Raw genomic sequence first — 19,383 nt, forward strand, 5'->3', positions numbered from 1 at the left:
TGACTATATCCATTGATTGTATTAATCTCTATGTACTCCCAGTTGGAGATTTACCTGGATTAAGTGCCACAGTCTCTAGCTGCTAATGTACAGATTAATAGTATTGTTTATTCTTTCTGAACAACACTTATGCACACTTATTTCACTAATGTCACTTTACTTGTGCACTACATCAGTTCTGGAGCAACTGCGTAATTATCTTTATTATTGTTAGATTGAATTCAATGAATTGTCAAAATTCATATGATTTGACCTTGAATTTTTCAGCCTAGTGAGTTGAGTCTTTGGACTTCCCCTACAGGGAGGAGGGAAATGTAATGCCTAAAAATGTGGGTGTATCTGTTATGTAGTTGCTGAAAGCTCAGCTTTGTTATTTCAGACTTCTGTTTCTGAGGTGGTTGGGAGTACAAAAACTCCATCAAACTGGATTTTGGTGTTAGATGGGGGAGGACCCTAGGACTACTTTAGAGAGAGGGACATAAACATGCACGCTCCCTCTCTCTACCTTGAAAATGCCCAAAGTGGGTTGGGTTAGCCATGGGAACCTTTGTTCCATTGGTTAAGGCTTCCCAAGGGGTCATTCCCATCCACTAGCTCATGCCAGGCATACATTTGGTACCTCCAGGTACCCACTTCAGAACACCCCTAAACCAGTGGAAGATCAGAAGATTACTGAATCTGCTGTCTGCGACCTGAGAAGAGCCTAGAAGACTGACCCTGCTCTCCCTCCTGTACCCCGACAAACAAGTGGAGTCAAAGGGTCATAATGCTAACCTACTGTTCAAGCTACAGGGATGCAGCAAACTACAATAGGCCTTTCCTGCAACGTCTCAGCTGATTAGTTGTAATTGGACCTGGAGTGGATTCTGCCTGCCACTGTGTGAGTATCTAAGTGCCTCACACACACACAACATAGATGATGATGAAACAAGTTTTAAAATGTTTTCACCCTCTGTGGCAAACCATAAATCGTTTAAAGCTTCCTCACCTACAAATTGTGGCATGCTTCATCATTGGGCGTGCTTCAACACCACTGCGCAGCCAGCGCTAGGGGTAGAGCAATGTATTTTTTTTGGGGAGTTACAAACAAGCACTCAAAGTGATCTACAATGCGGACGAGGTTTGGTGATTGGGACTTTGGGCTTCTCAGTCTTGATGAAGGCCAATGGCCGAGAGTGGCGATAGACAGGCCAAAGCATGTTGACAGCAGAGATGATGACAGGGCAATAACCACCCAAGTTCATCACATGATACGTTTTCAACCTTGCCTAGGTCGCCCAGAATAAAACAGAGCGGGACACTCCTTAGGTAGTTTTACTTAGATATTGCATGGCGGTTTCCCTTCAGTGCTTGTTTGTAACTACAAAAAAACCTGTTGCTCCACCCCCTAATGCTGGCTGTGCTGGGGTATTATAGCGTGGCCAATGATTATCATGCCACTATTAGTGGGTGAGGGCACGTTTAAGCCATTTATGGTTTCCCATAGAGGAGGAAAACATTTAAAATCTATTCTTCTCATCCCCTTTGTGTGTGCTAGGTTCATTGTTAGGGAGTATGGTTGAGGTGTAGTACCTCTTCTCATTTTCTTGCGTGTACATTCTATTTTGTGCCTTACCTGAGATCTTGGGGGTTTTAGAAGTGTACTCCTGTGGTGGATTAGGACTTTTAAGGACAAAAGTCAGAAGGTAAAATCTTTGACCGAGATTAACTTTGTTAGTTTGACCAGTGCATTATCATAGTTGGCGTCAAATTACTTCTAGGTCCACTTCTACCATGACCATGGGCTATCATTGGCATTTTGGCTTCTTGGCACTATTTCTACTTAAAAAGTTTTACATTCATTTCTCCGGCTCCCCTTTTTAGTCATTTTGGTGTGGTTTTGTGTATTGAATTTTACTAAATTTTTCTAATTTTTGTTGGGATTTTTTATTGTTTTGCATTTTGACTTTGTTACTGAATAAATATTTTACACATTGCATCTAAGTTAAGCCTGTCTGCTCTGTGCTGTAGCTATAGGGAGTTGAGCTTCAAATTGATTTTTCTTAAGTAAAGTACTTACCCCCCCTCAACTAATGACCCAATTTCTTACAGACATGTATAATAAACCCCTTCTTATTCAGTTTGTCACTGTTCACAATGCAGATGCCTTTGTGATGCATTTGTTAGAGTTCACATTGTATAACCCCTTCCTATTATATTTGTCATACAGTGTAGGGTGTGAATCCTTTTCCTATTGTATTTGATAGTTTTCATAGTATAAAACCCCTACCTACTATAATGGCCCTCAAATCAATAATATAGGTAGCTCTCTATGTACCCATCATGAATCATTCTAAAACTAGGACTCATTTTGTTTGTCTATCAATTACTAATACCTTTGTTCTGGTGACGTTTACCACCAGTGTCTTGGTTTGATTATAATTTTCTAAGGCTCTCATTGCTTGCTGTGATCCAACTCCCGTTTATCCAATAACATGTTGTCATTTACCTATTAAAGTGCAGGTACATGGGATAAGCCAATTTTGGGTGGAAAAATCAAACCCCATATAATCCATTTTCCCAAATCAGCCTTTCACAAATCAAAGAAAAGGTGTAAGAATACAAACCCCTGCTTAGAGCCTTAAGATTTTGCTAAATTTGTTACTATTTACAGTGTATAAGTAACCTAGCAAGATTTCAGGCCACATCATGACGGCACAGTGCATACTTTACTCTCACCCTGTACCAGTGTGCCTACAATTGTTTAAGCTATGGATCATATTGGAATGAAGCAAACCTTTAGCCTAGCTCCTCTCTTCACTTCCAAACACTGACCTCGCTCCTAGCAGGGACAGTCTTCCCGGTGAATGAGACAAAAGTCGGCACAAACTCAATAAAATGTAACAACAAAGTAACCTCTGTGATAAGAAAAAGTAACAGAACAGTTTGCACCACTTCTGCATTCAGACACCTTTTGCATTCTGTGACGCCAAAAAAAGAGTCTCACATGTCTTCCATGCCAAGCTCCTGGCTCTAATTCCTGTCTTCATCAACACATTCACGTCACTCCTGGTTTGGATGGAATAACCATATGCCTTTTAAAAGAGTAGTAAAACATTTTGCACTGCTCTTGCTTGCAAACAGCTTTAACCCCTTCGATGCTGATGACGAGCTCAGCTCGTCATCACCCACGGGGGTCGTGTGCTGATGACGAGCTGAGCTCGTCATGGTGCCACTAAAATGGCATTTTCCAGCACACAGCGGGAAAACGCCTAGCATCCAAGTGGTTAAAGTTGTGTAGAGCCAAAAATAGCTGGTCTCCAACTGCATGTTTCTTCCCTATTGGGACACTACAGGAGGTGGGGGTGGTCAGCTGAATTAGAAGGAAGGAGTAGACTTCTAGGACTGGCAAGAATGGTGATTAGAGCTGTCTCCCATTTGGTTCACTCAGCCTTTCGTCCTTTTGCAATGTTGGTCAAATGTAATTGGGTGTGAACTTTGAAGACATCCTAAAACATCTACATGAAGGTATTCAGTGCTGGGGGCGTGGTTAAGAGGCCGATGAGGACGGACGCGTGAGCTGGGAGCTCCGCGCCGACCCCGGCAATTATCCTGTGAAGAGAGCCGCTAAGACCAACTTGAGGACCAGGGACAGTGCTGGCTGGCCTTGAGAGTAGGGGGGAAGGGTGCTTGCAGGGATCGAACCCTCACTGGCGACTGTTGGGCGAGTAACGCGAGGAGCCCAGGCCGGGCGCTTCAAGATGGCGCCGGCTATGGCGGCTTGGAGCCTGTGGGGCTCCGGAGGATGAAATAGGGCAGAAGCACTGGAGGACGAGGGGGCGCCGTGAATCGTAAGTGGTGCTCGCCCTGAGGATAGAGTGATCCCAGTAGAAAGCACCGAGTGGGGGCCAGAGGACGGAGGAGACCGCGAGGGCCCACCGGATTGCAGGGGTCTTTGGCTGAGTGGCGGAAAGACGAACGAGTGGGCGGGGCCGCCTCCTGATGCGTGGGGCTGCCCCCTGATGCGTGTGTCCCCCGTCGGGAGACTGGGGAGGCCTCCTACCTCTGAGACCCAGAGCCCCGACACAGCCGGAGTGACGAGCACAGAAGGGACCGCCATTTTAGAGGCTCTGGCGGGCTGCCTGACTGGGACCTGGTGAAGATGTACCCACAGTGCTGACTGGTGTTCGACAGCCTTGAATGGCCCTATTTGTTCCATGTTATGCAGATTTTTGGACTCGGGGAGGCTTTTGTGAGATGGACTGAAATCCCCTATAGATCGGCGACAGCTTGGGTTCGGACAGGGACTATGATTTCCTCCTCCTGCCCAGTAGGGCGAGGAACGTGGCAGGGATGTCCGCTGTCTCCTTTATTGTTCGCATTGGCCATTGAGCCGATAGCAGCACATGCCAGATTGGGACGGCATTATCTCGGGTTAGACCTATGAGGGGTCGCGCAGTATATCTCGCGTTATGCCGACGATTTACTTATGTTTCTGGCTAACACAGAAGAGGCTTTGGATGGAGTGACGACGCTGCTTCGCGAGTTCGGCAGGGTCTCAGGACTAGAGGTGAATTGGGCAAAGACTTGCTTGTTTCCAGTGACCCCATCAGGCGTTAGCCCCGCCCATGTCAAGGACATTCGGTGGGAGTCCCATTGTTTGCCCTACCTCGGAACTAAAATTTATCATGCGCCTGATGACCTTATAGAAGGGAACATAGGAAGAGCTGTGCAGGGGCTTAGGGGTAGCTTAACATTTTGGAGTACCTTGTCGCTTTCGGTGGCCTGTCGGGTAGCTCTATTAAAGATGGTAGCGCTCCCCCGGTTGTTGTATTACTTTAGGACACTACCGATTTGGATACTGGGAACCACTTTTAGACAGGTTCACTCAATGATAGGGGGATTTCTATGGGGGAATGGAAGACGGCGGGTGGCACTGGATATTATGATGCGCCTGAGGGCTGAGAGGGGACTGGCGGTGCTGGACTTTGAGCTCTATTATTTGGCAGTGCAACTGCAGTGGCTTACCCAGGCGGTGGCGTTGGAGTTTAGGGCCCTGATGGCCCAGAGGGACGATGAATACCGTGCCATGTGTTGTCCTTTATAGTTCTTCAGCAGCGGTTGCGCCTTGAGACGCTGTCTAGCGAGGAGTGGACATTGAGTTATGTTGGAACCGTAGTCAGCGTAGAGCTGGGATCGCTCGTCCCTATGCCCCGGAGATACCCCATGGTATGTTACAGCTGTCCCGCATGGGAGGATTGGCCGCGTTGATCGAGTGGGAGGCACTGGGAGTTTAGGTATTGGGGGATTTATATGACGATGGAGCGCTGTTGCCCTATCAGGCCCTGCAGGATAGATATGGTCTCCCTCGCGGGGATTACCTATTACACTCTGCTCTGGTTTCCGCTGTGCAGGGACATTAGAGGGAGGGACTCTCGGAACCACGGACGGCTATGGTATGTCAGTATGTAGTGATGGCAGAGGGGACCTTCAAGGCAGTCACATGTTTATATAGGCTCATGGTGAGGGAAAGAATGGAGCCTCTGAGTGAATTACAATGGAAATGGGAGGTGAACTTAGGCAAGGAGATCCCCGAGAAGACATGGGCTCAAATAGTCAGGAGAGCATGGAAAAGTACTAGGGCAGATTCCAGCTGGTTCACTTTTTTATATTGCATAGGGCACTCCTGCTAAGATTAATAATTATTTTAAAATAGACACTGCCCAGTTTCCACATTGTACTTTAGAGAGGGCAGAGTTTTCTCACATGATGTGGGGCTGTCCGCAACTGGGTACATACTGGGAGGGGTAGTGGGCCTGCTCTGTGAAATCACGAACGACTGATTGAGCCTGACATGGGTACCAGTTTATTGCACTGGTTTCCGCATACTCCCAAAACGAAAGTAACGAGCACGTTTCTGGACCTGGGGTTGCTGTTGGCTAAACGAGATATCACAGCGTACTGGAAGTCAAGGGGAGGGCCCAGCTTTGCGAGGTGGAAGGCAGAACTAGTTAAATGGGCGACAAGTGAAAGCACAGTTCGGCTTCAGCATGCCAAGCGGGTTGTTAACGACAAGGCGCTGGAGACTGCAAGGGCATGGGAGGCCTTAGTTATATTGCTGCAGACACCAGAGGCAGAATCAGATGTAAACTCTGTCTTGAGTGCACAGCCGGGATCACCCTGACATATAAGGGCGATAGGGAACCCTTTAGTGCAGACATGCCGTGCAGTTTCTGCAATGGAGTGATTAGAGATTAAGACATATTGTATTGGGGTTATTATGACAAGTGCTGCTGAGGGACTTGTTGTTCTAGATTATGTAGGCAATTAGTAGTTGGGACACACTGGTGGAAGGGAGGCGTGGGAGGGGGGTGCGAGGGAAACCAGTTTAGTTATTGTTATGATACTCAGTTCCCATGGCATGAGCACTCCTCGATAGCTAGCGGGGGATGGTCCTCTCACCGATAGTTGCATGGCATACGGGGATAGGGCTAGCAAGAGCTGGTCTACAGATTGCTGGCATATAAACACGTGAATGTGTCGGAGGGGGGCAGCGAGTCTCCTGATTAGAGGGGTAGTTGCTTCGATGAGTACTGAGTATGAGTGAGTAATGCTGTATTAATTGCTCGTTGTAGTGTGGAAAAACAATAAAAACATATTTTTTAAAATGAAGGTATTCAGTACTGAATAAACAAAAGGCAAGAGGGAATGGGACTACCCTGGCTCATGGGCAGATGCCTTTTGTGGAGCTTCATTGCTGCTTCCAACACAGGGGCTGGACTCAGCAAGGACCAGGTAGCAGAGTCAAATAGGCATGCAACTGTTTGGGTTTTGGCCCTAGTTTGTCAATCTAACCCCTGTAAAAAGATCGGGCCATAGTTCCCTCTCCACCACCGAGATGGGATTCAAAATGTCACTCTGGACTTTACGTGGAGAAGACGGGAGCTGCAAGACAATGCGGCTGGCATGCGGAGCGCCTGCTCTAGGTGTAGCGCCATGGAGCTGTGAGACTGTATCTCTAGAACTGGCACAGGTCAAATAGGACCTTTTTTGTACTGACAGCTTGTGTGTGTGTGTGCATCTGTGTTAGTGCATGTGTTGCAAGCATGTTGCACGTGTGCAGCATTGGGTTGTCTGTGTGAACGAGTCTGAATACTGAAGCCAGTGTAATCTATTTTGTATGTCTCTGGTTTGGTTCCTGATAGAGGATGAGGTCCGCTTCCCCACAACTGTGGTGGTGTATTGCCTACATTCCTGTGGCTGGAGATCCTGAACATGTAGTGAGGAAGATTGAGAGAGGGCTACTTTTAGAAATTCCAAGTGACTTATGATTAGTTCTCCCTAATCACTCCCATTAGGTTGACTGAGTGAGGAGAGTGTTTTTAGGTCTCGCCTGTCGATGCGCATGCGCATCGAGCAAGCGAGAGTATTGGGACTTATCCACTCTTTATCCACACTGCAAGGAATCGTGGCGATTCCTTGCAGTGCCCGTGGCTTTTAAGCTCAATGCGCATGCGCATTGAGCTTAAAAGCGCGTGCACGTCCGTCTTTGTTTACCCGCTCCGCCCCCTCCCCTTCCCGCCGTCTCGCATTTCCCCTGTCGCATTTCTCCTCCCCCCTCCCCTCTCTTCCCTCCGTCTTGTTTATTGTACCCGCTCCGCCCCCTCCCCTTCCCGCCGTGTCGCATTTCTCCTCCCCCCTCCCCTCTCTTCCCTCCGTCTTGTTTAAGTTTACAAGTTTCAAGGTAAGCTCTTTATTACATAAGCCACGCGTTTTGGAAATATTTATTTTGGCACCCACGTTCCCTTCTTTCCACAAGTATTGGAAAGTCCCTCGAACCAGAAACTACAGTAAACGGAAAAACTTTTTTTAAAGATCAGATGTGGCCGTAACCCTGTGCAAACACAACAGTAGCAGAGCTCAAAGAAGGGTGCACGAAGCTTGCGTTTGTTGCCGGAAACAAAGAACAGGCACCCGAGTCCAAAAATGGGCGACACACTTGAATAAATCATCTGAGGGCCATGAACCATTGTACTTAAAGCGGGGGCAGGCAGTCCCACAATCAACTAAACGGAGCAAGGCGAGCACAGAAAACTGCGCACATAGTTTGTGTCACAAAAATTCGGAAGATCGTAATACACATAAAAACATGAGGTTCCACAAAACGCGGACCAGCCATATTAGCAAAGAGGAATAGCGCGACCCGCAGTCTTATTTACTGCTTGGCACAACCGCATCCCCCCGCCCCCGGAAGTTAAAGGATACAACCCACCCACCAGCGAGTTGCTCCCTGCTCTACTTAGTGGCTCCAGGGAACATGTGACCGGCTTCGTACAGAACCGCTCCTGTCGTCACGGGCTCGCGGCACTCTCATCGCGCCCCTCTGGCCGTCCTTCCCAGTGTGCTACACAGGCGGCACTACAGTTCCACCCCACACCAGTTTTCAAACCGTCTCCTACCTGCTCCCAGTCACCTGCAGCCATTTTGAGAGTCCCCGGGGAGGTGGAAGAGTAATCGAGCACCTATTTTGTTATTGATAGTACAAAGTGTGCAGAGGTGCTCTGCTGACTGTTACACCGCTGTGCGGCTCATGGCTGCCGGCGCAGCCTTACTACCCATTAGCCGCCTGGCGCAGTCATTCTTGCACTCATGGGCCACGTAATTGTCTGTCTCGGCTACAAATTGCCTCTCCCCTCAGGCCCAATCGCATAAATCTTGCAAGCTCGTCCAAACCTGCTCCAGAGTGCGCGAGCGCGCTGCACGCGCGCCGAGAGCCAATAATGGGTACATCTCCACTAAATGCTTCCTTCAATTAAGGCAGGGAAAAAAATAATAATCTCCCGGTTTTATGTCACAAAACATTAGCAAATGCTTAATCATTTGGGGGGAGCGGAATGGGGAGTCTTTTGGCAGGGATGCCGTGGTACACCATGACGCCAGAATGCAGGCTCGTGAAATTCATAGAGGGTTAGTGCACGTTTTGGTGATTCTCCTCCCCCCAGTGTACCTTTTTTTTAAAACTTGTTTAACTTGTTTAATCACATTGACCTTTAACATTTCTCCCCGTTTGGTGCCCTCCCTCTTAACACCAAAATCTACACTCCTCCCACCCCCACTTCCGTGTTAAGTAGAGTGCCCTTCGTCATCGGCCGCCCGGGGTCAGCCTCTCCCAGATCCCCTCTATAGCCGCAGAGGCCACGGTGATCAGCCCACCTCTCCTCCTCCCCTGCAGCAGCTGATCTACCACTGCAGTTCGCAACGCTCTGCAGGTAAAGCCCTTTAATGCCTTTGTGCATCTAGAGGTGACTCATTGGTTATGCAGCATTTTCCATTGTTGAGAAAACCAACCTGAATGCTGTCCTTTTGACCACCAAAAACCCACCCAATCACAACGATTAAGCTGTTAAAAACGTTGTTTGCGCTTTGAAGGTGCTCTACAGCATGTTCAAGAACTATGAATTCCTAAAGATTATTAACACCAGAAGGATCACTTCTGACATTTGATTGGTTTTTGCACTTCACTTTACTCATTCAGTACAGCTGTTGGATAGATTTTTAGGTCTTGCCTATCCCACTCACCCTCACTCACCCTCACACACCATCACAGCCCCCTCTCACCCGCACACCCCTCACAACCCTCTCACCCTCACACCCCCTCACTCACCCTCACCCTAACACACCCTCACTCACACTCACCCTCACACCCCCTCACCCTCACACACCCCCTCACCCTCACACACCCTCACCCTCACTCACCCTCAACCCCACACCCTAACACACCCTCACACCCCCTCACCCACCCTCACCCTCACACCCCCTCACACCCCTCACCCCCTCACTCACCCTCACACCCCCTCACTCACCCTCACTCACCCTCACACCCCTCACTCACCCTCACACCCCTCACTCACCCTCACACCCCCTCAGCCTCACAACCCTCTCACCATCACAACCCTCTCACCACTCAGTGCCACATAATTATATGCTTCATAATTACACTGCGCTCAACGCAACATACACTCCAAATACCACTCAGTGCCACCTAATTACACGCCACATAATTACACTGCACTCAATGCAATATACACTCCAAATAACACTCAGTGCCACATAGTTAACCTCCACATAATTACACTGCACTCAATGCAACATACACTCCAAATACCACTCAGTACCACATAATTACACGCCACATAATTACACTCTACTGAATGCATCACACACTCCACACAATACCACTCAGTGCCACATAATTATATGCTACATAATTACACTGCACTCAATGCAACATACACTCCAAATACCTCTCAGTGCCACATACTTATATGCAACATAATTACACTGCACGCAATGCAACATACACTCCAAATACCACTCAGTGCCACATAATTACACGCCACATAATTACATCCACCACCATCACATCCACCACCACCACATCCACCACCACATCCACCACCTCCACATCCACCACCACCACATCCACCACCTCCACATCCACCACCACCACATCCACCACCACTTCCACCACCACCGCATCCACCACCACCACATCCACCAACACTTCCACCACCACCGCATCCACCACCACCACATCCACCACCACCACCACCACATCCTCCACACCCACCACCACTACATCCACCACCACATCCACCACAACCACCACCCCATCCACCACCACCACCACCGCATCCACCACCACCACCGCATCCACCATAACCACACCCACTGAACATAATCTTCACAAAAGTTATTTACAAACGTTTAAGCTATTGCCATTATAAATTACAATAACTTTTATTTAAGTATTAATTATTTACAAAATTAAAAGCCATTGTTATTTGTAATATCAATACATCTAAGTCACGTAAATACAACACACATTGCATTACAAATGCTATAGGTGTCACATTTTCAAAAGTTAAAACTATTGACATTGTAACTGACAAAGCTATTAATTTTGCTACTTTCAAAACCAACACATAAATAAAAAAGTGTCATTTACAATACCAATAGCTCAAACTTTCCTAATGCGAGACCTATTGCATTTCCAATGCTTGTTTCAGTTTCTGTTGAGCATGTTGAGGAAGTTTATAGGACCGGCATGCCCTTTTGCCTATCCTGGATTACTGCTTCGGATAGGCTAATGAAGGCCAGGTGCAAAAACCTTGCCCTATTTTTAGGCCCATGTTGTGGGTTCTCCAGTTTAGCGAGAGAGACATTGCTATTCCCTGTGTGAAGCATAGATTTACACAAAGGCTATGTTCAGAGAGCAGGCTGAGAAGGACACTTAAAAGAGACCCACCACAAACTAGTTCTGACGTTTGTGACTGGATCCACATCCCGTCTTGAAAATGTGCATAAGTGTGTGACTACCCCACTTTGTTTCAGTTCAAGTCCTTCCTGACCAAGGAAGGAAGTGCTCCGAAGAATACTCTAAGAGCTGCTGTTTGACCAGGGTTGGCATCTGCCCTGAGATAAGGAAAGCCCTGCAGGAAGAGAGACTGTTCAGGAGGAGAAGCCCAGTGTGTCCCTAGGCAAAGAGACATCTAGCGAAAGCTGACTGCCTCAGATCGATGCCAGGCGTGAGCTATTCCGCAAAGTGTTGCCTGGTCTCTCTTAAGGTTTCTGGTGAGAATTGCAAAAAGCCTATGAGAACGGACTACCCCCCCCCCCCCCCCCCCCCCGTTTGTCGGTCTGCAATTACTTTGGTGATCGCATCAACCCACTTGGGCTGCAGCTACTGTGGTGATTGTGTTGATATGGTGGGGGATGCACCTAACTTGCTGATCTTGTCTGACTAGACCGAGCTGCATCTGCCATTGTGATGGACCAGTCGGGACTGCAGATGCTGCTCTGGTGATTTTATAGGCCTAGTCCGGGCCATACCTGCTTTAGCATTAGCTACAACTCAAGCGAAAGGGTATCCATATCACCAGCCAAACCCACTCCTGCATGGAACAGCTGGGCTGTCTGTCAAGCTTAAACTTCGATGGCAGGGTGAGAAGAGACACAGGCTGCACCTGGCCTCATGGGCATCTTCCGAGGACTGCCTCAATCACTGCAGGCCTCCATCTGTGGGAATGAAGAATACACTGCAGAATCCATGCTAGTCGCGCTCGAGAGACTCCGAGACAACCTTTCAACCAATTACATACACTACCTGGGATAAGAACACGTGAAGCGCATGAATGGATTAGGCATTTTGACTTGTGTGGCAACATAATCTGCACCTGAGCCCAATCATGCTTCTTCCGTAACTGCTTGGGGACAAAGTCATCAAGGGTAACCTGAGTAGGAGAAAGCTGTAAGGAGGGTTAATTTAGTGGGAGTATCATCCTATAAGAGAATCATGACTAGGATCACTACCCTGTACACTGGATTGAGTTGTGTAATGTTTAGCTCTTCTGTGAGATTGAAAGGTACTTTCTTTTTCTAAAGTAAAAACTCTGGGCTGGACAATGAGGTTATTGTATCAGTTCGTTGAATGTTCAGTTCTGAGCTCATGCCCCCTAGCTCCCCGAGAAATCTATGACTGCCTGCCCTTTCTACCTCGAAGAGTCAAGTGGAGAAAGTGTTGTATGCGCCCCAGTTTAAAGAGCTATAGTTATACGGAGCCCAGGGTACCAGTGGCACACAACATCAACCACCACAGTTGTGCCCCTCCAGCCATTGTATGCCTTGTGGCCCCTTGAATGGGATCTGACAGACCTGATTTCACTCAGGTCCTTAGGTAGAGTTTGGTCCCCGTAGATAAGAGCATTAAGATTTTTTGCATTTTTCCAAACTTTGACAGGATGTTCATAATCTATCTAGTGGGATGTTGCTCCAAGTTTCTGTTGCCCAGGCGCAGTGATTAAAGGCTGTTTCCTTCACGAAATTTCAGACTGAAGTTTGGGACAAATAATGGCTGTTTAATGTCGAATTGAGGTCTTTTGACTGGCAGAGCCTGAATCTATTTGAAATGCAGTGAGCTATGACTGTCCGATGGAGTATTGTTTGTTTAAAACAGCATTTCTCAATATTTATACATTGCAGCAATTTACTTTCTGAAATGTAAAACTCTTTATCTCCTACAGGATTTCAATTTCTTTTTAACGAAGGGGCTTCGAAAAACACAGATGAGTCAATTGTGAATTTCATGACTAATTCTGATACAGAAAGAGGAGAAAGGAGTACTGAGCGCAGCGCAGGTAAACAAGAAGCCTTCCCAATTAGTAAAGTCATAATCAATTCTAAGAAAATTGCATACGCTACTGGGGTCCATTTCTTGGTTTTGGACTAAATTGTTTTCTTGATTACACAGGTAACTTGCACATATTCTTGGAAAGGCTACATCAGTGCGATTTACCAATAAATGTCCCAGTCTGATTGATTTCTTTGTATCATAAAAGTGGTCTTCTGTCTTCTTGAGTGCTTTTGTTCATTTGCAAAGATAAATTTATAATAAGAAAGGATCTGGCAGCATCATTTAGGGCTGTTTTATAGATGTGTGCGTTAAGACCAGCTTTGCCGTATATTGTGTTTGCTCATCAATAGGCATTTTTAAAGAGGCATAGACTTTTTTAAATTACATATGTTGCCCTTAACTTATGTTTTTACTTCTGCAAGATTTACCGATTAAAAGTCTTTTCATGTATTTTATATTTAATCAATATTTCAGCATTTGTTTTTTGCATGTATTCTTTCATTTTTGTCTACTACTTTTAGCATTTGAGAAAGGAAATTACGTCAGAGGAGCACAGGGCGTGGAGTGTTCGAATATGTCACAGCCGGGAGCGTGGCTAGCAGCCGAAGCGAATGGCGGCTAGCTAGAGGGGCTCCCGCATCCCCGCTGAATATCCGGCAGAATCAAAAATTTGCTAGCATTCGCGCCAAGAATTTTCAATTCTATTAAGGACACGGAGGCGAGGATTATGCTTCAGATTATGCTTCTCAAACTTTACTGCATCAACACAGCAGCCAATGAAAATATATTATTTTCGCAACAAACAATAAATTACTACATTTCCCATGAACACCATGGTTATAGGCACGCCCCCATAGTCCATAAGAACCCTCTGCGTGCGTTACACATCCTCTTTCTTTGAGGCGAAAGTCCATTGCATGAACCAACACGAACTCCAACTTGGAAAAAGAACTTCAGCCCAACAGCTTGACGTCCATCGTCCCTTAATCCGACTTTTTCTCAGCTCCTGGAAAAAAGGATAACACCACCGTAATCACTGAAATACAGGGTGGGCAAGCGTATGATATACAACATTAAGCCGGGTGGGATAATCCTCGCCTCCGTGTCCTTAATAGAATTGAAAATTCTTGGCGCGAATGCTAGCAAATTTTTGATTCTATTACAGGACCGGAGGCTTCAGATTATGCTTGGTTTAAAGCTTGATTAAAGACAACAGAAGTAATATCTCCCACCGGCTTATAGTAAAAAGTTTTAAAAGTCGATTCAGACGACCAATCAGCACAACGCATAATATCTTGGATACTTGATCCCAACCCAAACGATTTCGACGCCATTGCGCCTCTCACAGAATGAGCACCAAATATTCTAGTATCTACACCAGCTTCGGCCATCACATAACGAAGCCATCTAGCAATCGTGGCCGCAGCCACAGGTTTGAAGGGTTTCTGAATGGCAATCAACAATTGTTTACAACCCTGCGGCCGCAAGGCCTTAGTACATTCCTCGTAAGCTTTCAAGCAATGAACCACACACAATTTGTCATTTGAAGGAAAAGCATTATATGAAATGTGACGTGACAAAGTTTTAGTGCGACCCGTAATATGAAAGGAAACCCCCTCCGGGGTGAACACTCTACCTGTTACGTCGAGCGCTCTCACATCCGAAGACCGTCTGCAAGACGATAAACACAATAACATAGCCAGTTTAGCCGATCGCTGCTTTCTGGACAGGAGAGCATTACTCGGCCATGTATTGAATAACGAAAGCACTAAGGATACATCCCACAAACCTGTATATTTGGGCGCGGGTGGCTTGGCCGCCCTGATGCCTTTTAACAGCTTGCATACCATCGGGTGCATGCCAACCGTTTTCCCGTCTATCTGGGCATGCCCGGCCGAAATTGCCGACCGAAAATTATTAACCGACCGGTACGCTAAACCTGATCCGGCCTTTTCCGTCAGGAAATTCAGAACCTGGGGCAACTCCGCCCCCACGGGATCCAAACGTCGTCCCACGCACCAATCCACCCAGTTTTTCCAGGCTGAGGAATAACGTTTCCTGGTGGAAGGCGCCCATGCACGTCTGATAAACTCAGCAGTTTTGTTCGAAATTCCCGGCAACTGCCACTGTTCCCCGAAAGCCTCCATGCCATCAGCGACAGCTTGCCTTCCAGAAGCAACGGGTGTTGCTCCTGCTGAGGGCCCTGCAGCAACCATTTCGAGTCCGGAAGCATTCGTGGGCAATCGCAGCTCCACTGCAAGAGCTTGGGAAACCAAGCCTGAGACGTCCACCACGGAGTCACTATGACTATCTCCGCTTTCTGCCTGATTACCTGAGTCATTACCCTGAGTATCATGAGGAAGGGAGGAAACGCATACTGCGTCCCCTGAGACCAGTCCTGGAGAAAAGCGTCCGTTGCCGCCGCCATCGGGTCCGGTCTCCAGCTGAAGAACCGGTGAATCTGGAACGAGAGCCTGGAGGCAAACAGGTCCGTCTGAAACGGGCCCCACGTGGCCTGGAGCCACCGAAAGACACGAGGGAGCAGCTTCCACTCGCTGTAATCCCTGAGATGTCTGGAGTTCCAATCCGCTACTTGATTGGCCTGGCCCGGAATATATTCCGCCACTACCGAAATCTGGTTCTGGAGACAATAATGCCAAAAATCCTTGGCTATTTGAACAAGCATCGACGACCTCGTGCCGCCCAGCTTATTGATATACCTCACCGCCGACACATTGTCCAAGCGGAGGAGGATGCAACAAGACGTCTGTTTCGGGGACAAAGTGCGAATCGCAAACGACCCCGCTAACAGTTCCAGACAATTTATGTGCATTTCCAGTTCTTGCGCCGACCATCTGCCGCCTGTAGAAACTTCTCCTCAGCGCGCGCCCCAGCCCCACCTGCTGGCGTCGGACTCGATCACCACCTCTGGTTGTGACCCGAAAATCGCCCTGCCATTCCAGTCATCTACGTGAATTAACCACCACTGTAATTCTGTCCGTACTTCCTCCGAGAGAGGTACCGAGTCTGTGTATGAGAGGCCCCTCCGTAGATGTTGTATCTTGAGCCTTTGGAGGGCTCTGTAATGTAACGGTCCTGGAAAGATCGCTTGAATGGACGATGCCAGAATGCCCACTACTCTGGCCAGCGTCCTGAGAGTCACTACCTGACTGTCCAACAACTTCTGTATCTCTGATTTCAAATCCCGCAATTTGGATTGCGGAAGGAATAGTTGAGCCGACAGAGAATCTATCGTGAATCCCAGAAAATCCACCGATTGTGTCGGAACCAGTACCGATTTCTTTGAGTTGACTACAAAACCCAAGCCTTGGAGTAAAGACATGGTCATGTTCAGGTGCCGCAGGAGACAAATTCGATCCTGCGCCATAATTAATATATCGTCTAGATAGATGATCAGTCGAACCCCTCTTTCCCTGAGGAAGGCGACCACCGGTTTCATCACCTTCGTGAAGCACCATGGAGCCGAGGAGAGACCGAAGGGAAGTGCCAAGTACTCGTAACATTGGTTGACCCAAATGAATTGCAGAAACCTGCGATGCGGTGGGAAAATCGGGATAGACAGATAAGCGTCCTTGAGGTCCAGGCGGTCAAACCAATCCCTTTCCTGCAGCAAATCTGCCAGGAGGTGAATCCCCTCCATTTTGAAATGGTTGTAGATATTTATTTATTTATTTATTATGCAACTTATAACGCGCAGACTAAACCCGAAGGTATCAAGGCGCCTATCAAAACCAATCAACAAAATTTGCAGAGCACCACTACGGGTATGCACGTGTGAAAAGGTGAGTCTTTAGCGCAGATCTAAAGGTTTGCAAAGAGGAGCAGGATCTTACTTCCAGAGGGAGGGCATTCCACCATTTAGGTGCCAGGAAGGAAAAGGCCTTACCTCCCCATCTTGCTTTTCTGACACGAGGTACAGAAAGAAGAAGTTTGTGACTGGAGCGAAGATTCCTACTGGGGTTATGCTGAGAAAGAATGGATCCCATGCCTGTAGGGCTGGATTTAGCTAAAGCTTTATACACCAGGCACATTGATTTGAAAAGGATCCGGTACTCAACGGGGAGCCAGTGAAGTTGTTTTCGGGCTTCGGTGGCAGAGGCACGCTTCGGTAGGTCAAGGGCAAATCTCGCTGCCGCGTTCTGGACTACCTGCAAGCGCTGTAGATGACTCTTGTTCAGTCCTGCATACAGCGCATTGCAATAATCCAGTCGCGAGCCTAAGAGAGCGACAGCAAGTTGCTTTCTTGCCTGGGGTGACAAAAAGTGCCTGATTTTCCTTAGAATGTGGATAATCCCCCAGCAGGTCGAAACAGTCCTGTTGACCTGTTGGCACATACTAAGGGTGGGGTCGATCATAACTCCCAAGTTTTTTGCTGACGAGGTGGGCTCGGGACACAAGCCTAGCGAGTTCGGCCACCACTCCGCCGACCAGATCGTTTCCTTTCCTCCAAAGACCATCACCTCCGTCTTCTCCCCATTCAGTTTTAGTGAATTGTGGATCATCCACTGGCCAACTGCCTCCATGCAAGATCTAAAGTTGGCGGCAGTTGACGTAACTGGCTGGGAGAGAGAGACTAGGATCTGAGTGTCGTCCGCGTAGGAAACTACCTCCATCCCAAAAGATCTAATGAGTCTGGCAAGGGGGGTCACATAGATATTAAAAAGGGTAGGACTAAGCGCTGACCCTTGAGGGACCCCACATTGCACAGACAGGGATGGAGATAGAAACGATCCCAGCATTATCCTTTGTTCTCTATGGTCGAGAAAAGAGGAAAGGAGTCCCAGAGCAGGCCCGCGGACCCCGATCTCCCTCAGGCGAGATGTTAACACCACGGGAGACAGGGTATCGAAGGCCGCTGTGAGATCTAGAAGGATCAGGAGGGAGGTCTGACCCTCGTCAACTCTAGTGCGGATAGTATCCAGCACTATGGTGAGGGCAGACTCGGTGCTATGTTCCCTCCTGAAACCATGCTGGGAGAGATCCAAACAGCCCGAGCTCTCCACATATGCAGCCAGATGTTTATTCAAATGGGCTTCGAGCATCTTTGCGGGAGCCGGGAGCAGTGAGATGGGGCGAAAGTTTTTTAACACCCCGGGGTCCAGAGAAGGCTTTTTAAGCAAAGGTTTTACTACAGCATTCTTCCACTGCTGGGGAAAAATGCCTTCCTTCATCGCCCTGTTCATGATGTCAACCAGAGGAGGAAGGAGAGATTCTCTACACTGCTTGAGGATCTTTAGCGGGCAGACATCCAGCGGAGAGCCAGATTTGGTTTTATCAAGCAGGATTTCAAGATCCTGACAGGAAAGAGGAGGAAAGGAAATCAGATCCTGATGTTGAGAAGATTCAGCAGCACCGGGCTCAAGAAGAGCAGGTAGCAAGGGAACGGCGGTCAAGGATTTTTGGACCTCCAGAGCAGCATAGATGTCAGCGATCTTTGACTAAAAGAAGGCAGCTATCTTGTTACACAGGTCCTGAGAGGCAATCACAGGATCCGGTGTCTGAAGGGCCGTAAGGGAATCAACAATCCTAAAGAGTTCTCTAGGAGATGAAAGTGAGGAAGTGAGTGCCGTGAAGTATTCCTGCTTGGTCTTAATAACTTCCAATTTATAATTTTTAAGCAGGACCCTATGGGCTTCTCTATCCTTAGGGGCCCAGCTAGAATGCCATAAGCGTTCCTGCCTTCTTACTTCCTGTCTCCGAAGCCGGAGCTGTTCAGAGAACCAGGGAGCTGAAGGTCTTTTCCTAGCAGAATAGCATGACCTTGCAGGAGCCAGCTCCTCTAAGGCCTCCGCAATGGTGTTTTCAAATATAGAGACCGCTGTGGGGGTATCTGCCTCCCGAGGAATGGACAGGCTGGATGTCCATGGATGGAAGGAGTCTTCCCTGATCTTTTTGAGGTTCCTTCGCACTTCCATAGTGCTCGAGGCCCTTCTAATAAGGCTCCGTTCAGGATACATCATATTGAAGGGAACGGCCAGATGGTCCGACCAAGAAAGATGGAAGGGGTTGGCAACTGTCAGCCTAGGGTCGTTAGAAAAGATACCATCGAGCGTGTGCCCCGCTCGGTGGGTTCACCAGTTGGGTGAGTCCGCAGGCTGACATTATTTCTACCAGGGATATAGTATCATGAGCCTCCAATAGCTCTAGGTGGAAATTGAAATCTCCTAGAATGGTCAGATTTTGTCGGCCAA

General features: G+C 47.8%; 1 protein-coding gene across 3 annotated transcripts in view; it reads left to right on the top strand.

The window, feature by feature from the left end:
- LOC147732646 (zinc finger protein 425-like) overlaps positions 1-19,383 on the top strand; it is a 254,029-nt gene that overhangs the window by 143,923 nt on the left and 90,723 nt on the right. For all 3 annotated transcript variants that reach the window (XR_015308481.1, XM_086957157.1, XM_086957158.1), the window contains one exon: positions 13,062-13,175. Coding sequence is in view for 2 of the 3 variants with exons in the window: in XM_086957157.1 (XP_086813283.1) it covers positions 13,062-13,175 (114 nt within the window). In the remaining variant the exon portion in view is untranslated. The remainder of the gene's footprint in view (positions 1-13,061; positions 13,176-19,383) is intronic.

The sequence above is a fragment of the Lissotriton vulgaris genome, chromosome 2_1 (genome assembly GCF_964263255.1).
Source record: "Lissotriton vulgaris chromosome 2_1, aLisVul1.2, whole genome shotgun sequence".
Classification (NCBI taxonomy): domain Eukaryota; kingdom Metazoa; phylum Chordata; class Amphibia; order Caudata; family Salamandridae; genus Lissotriton; species Lissotriton vulgaris.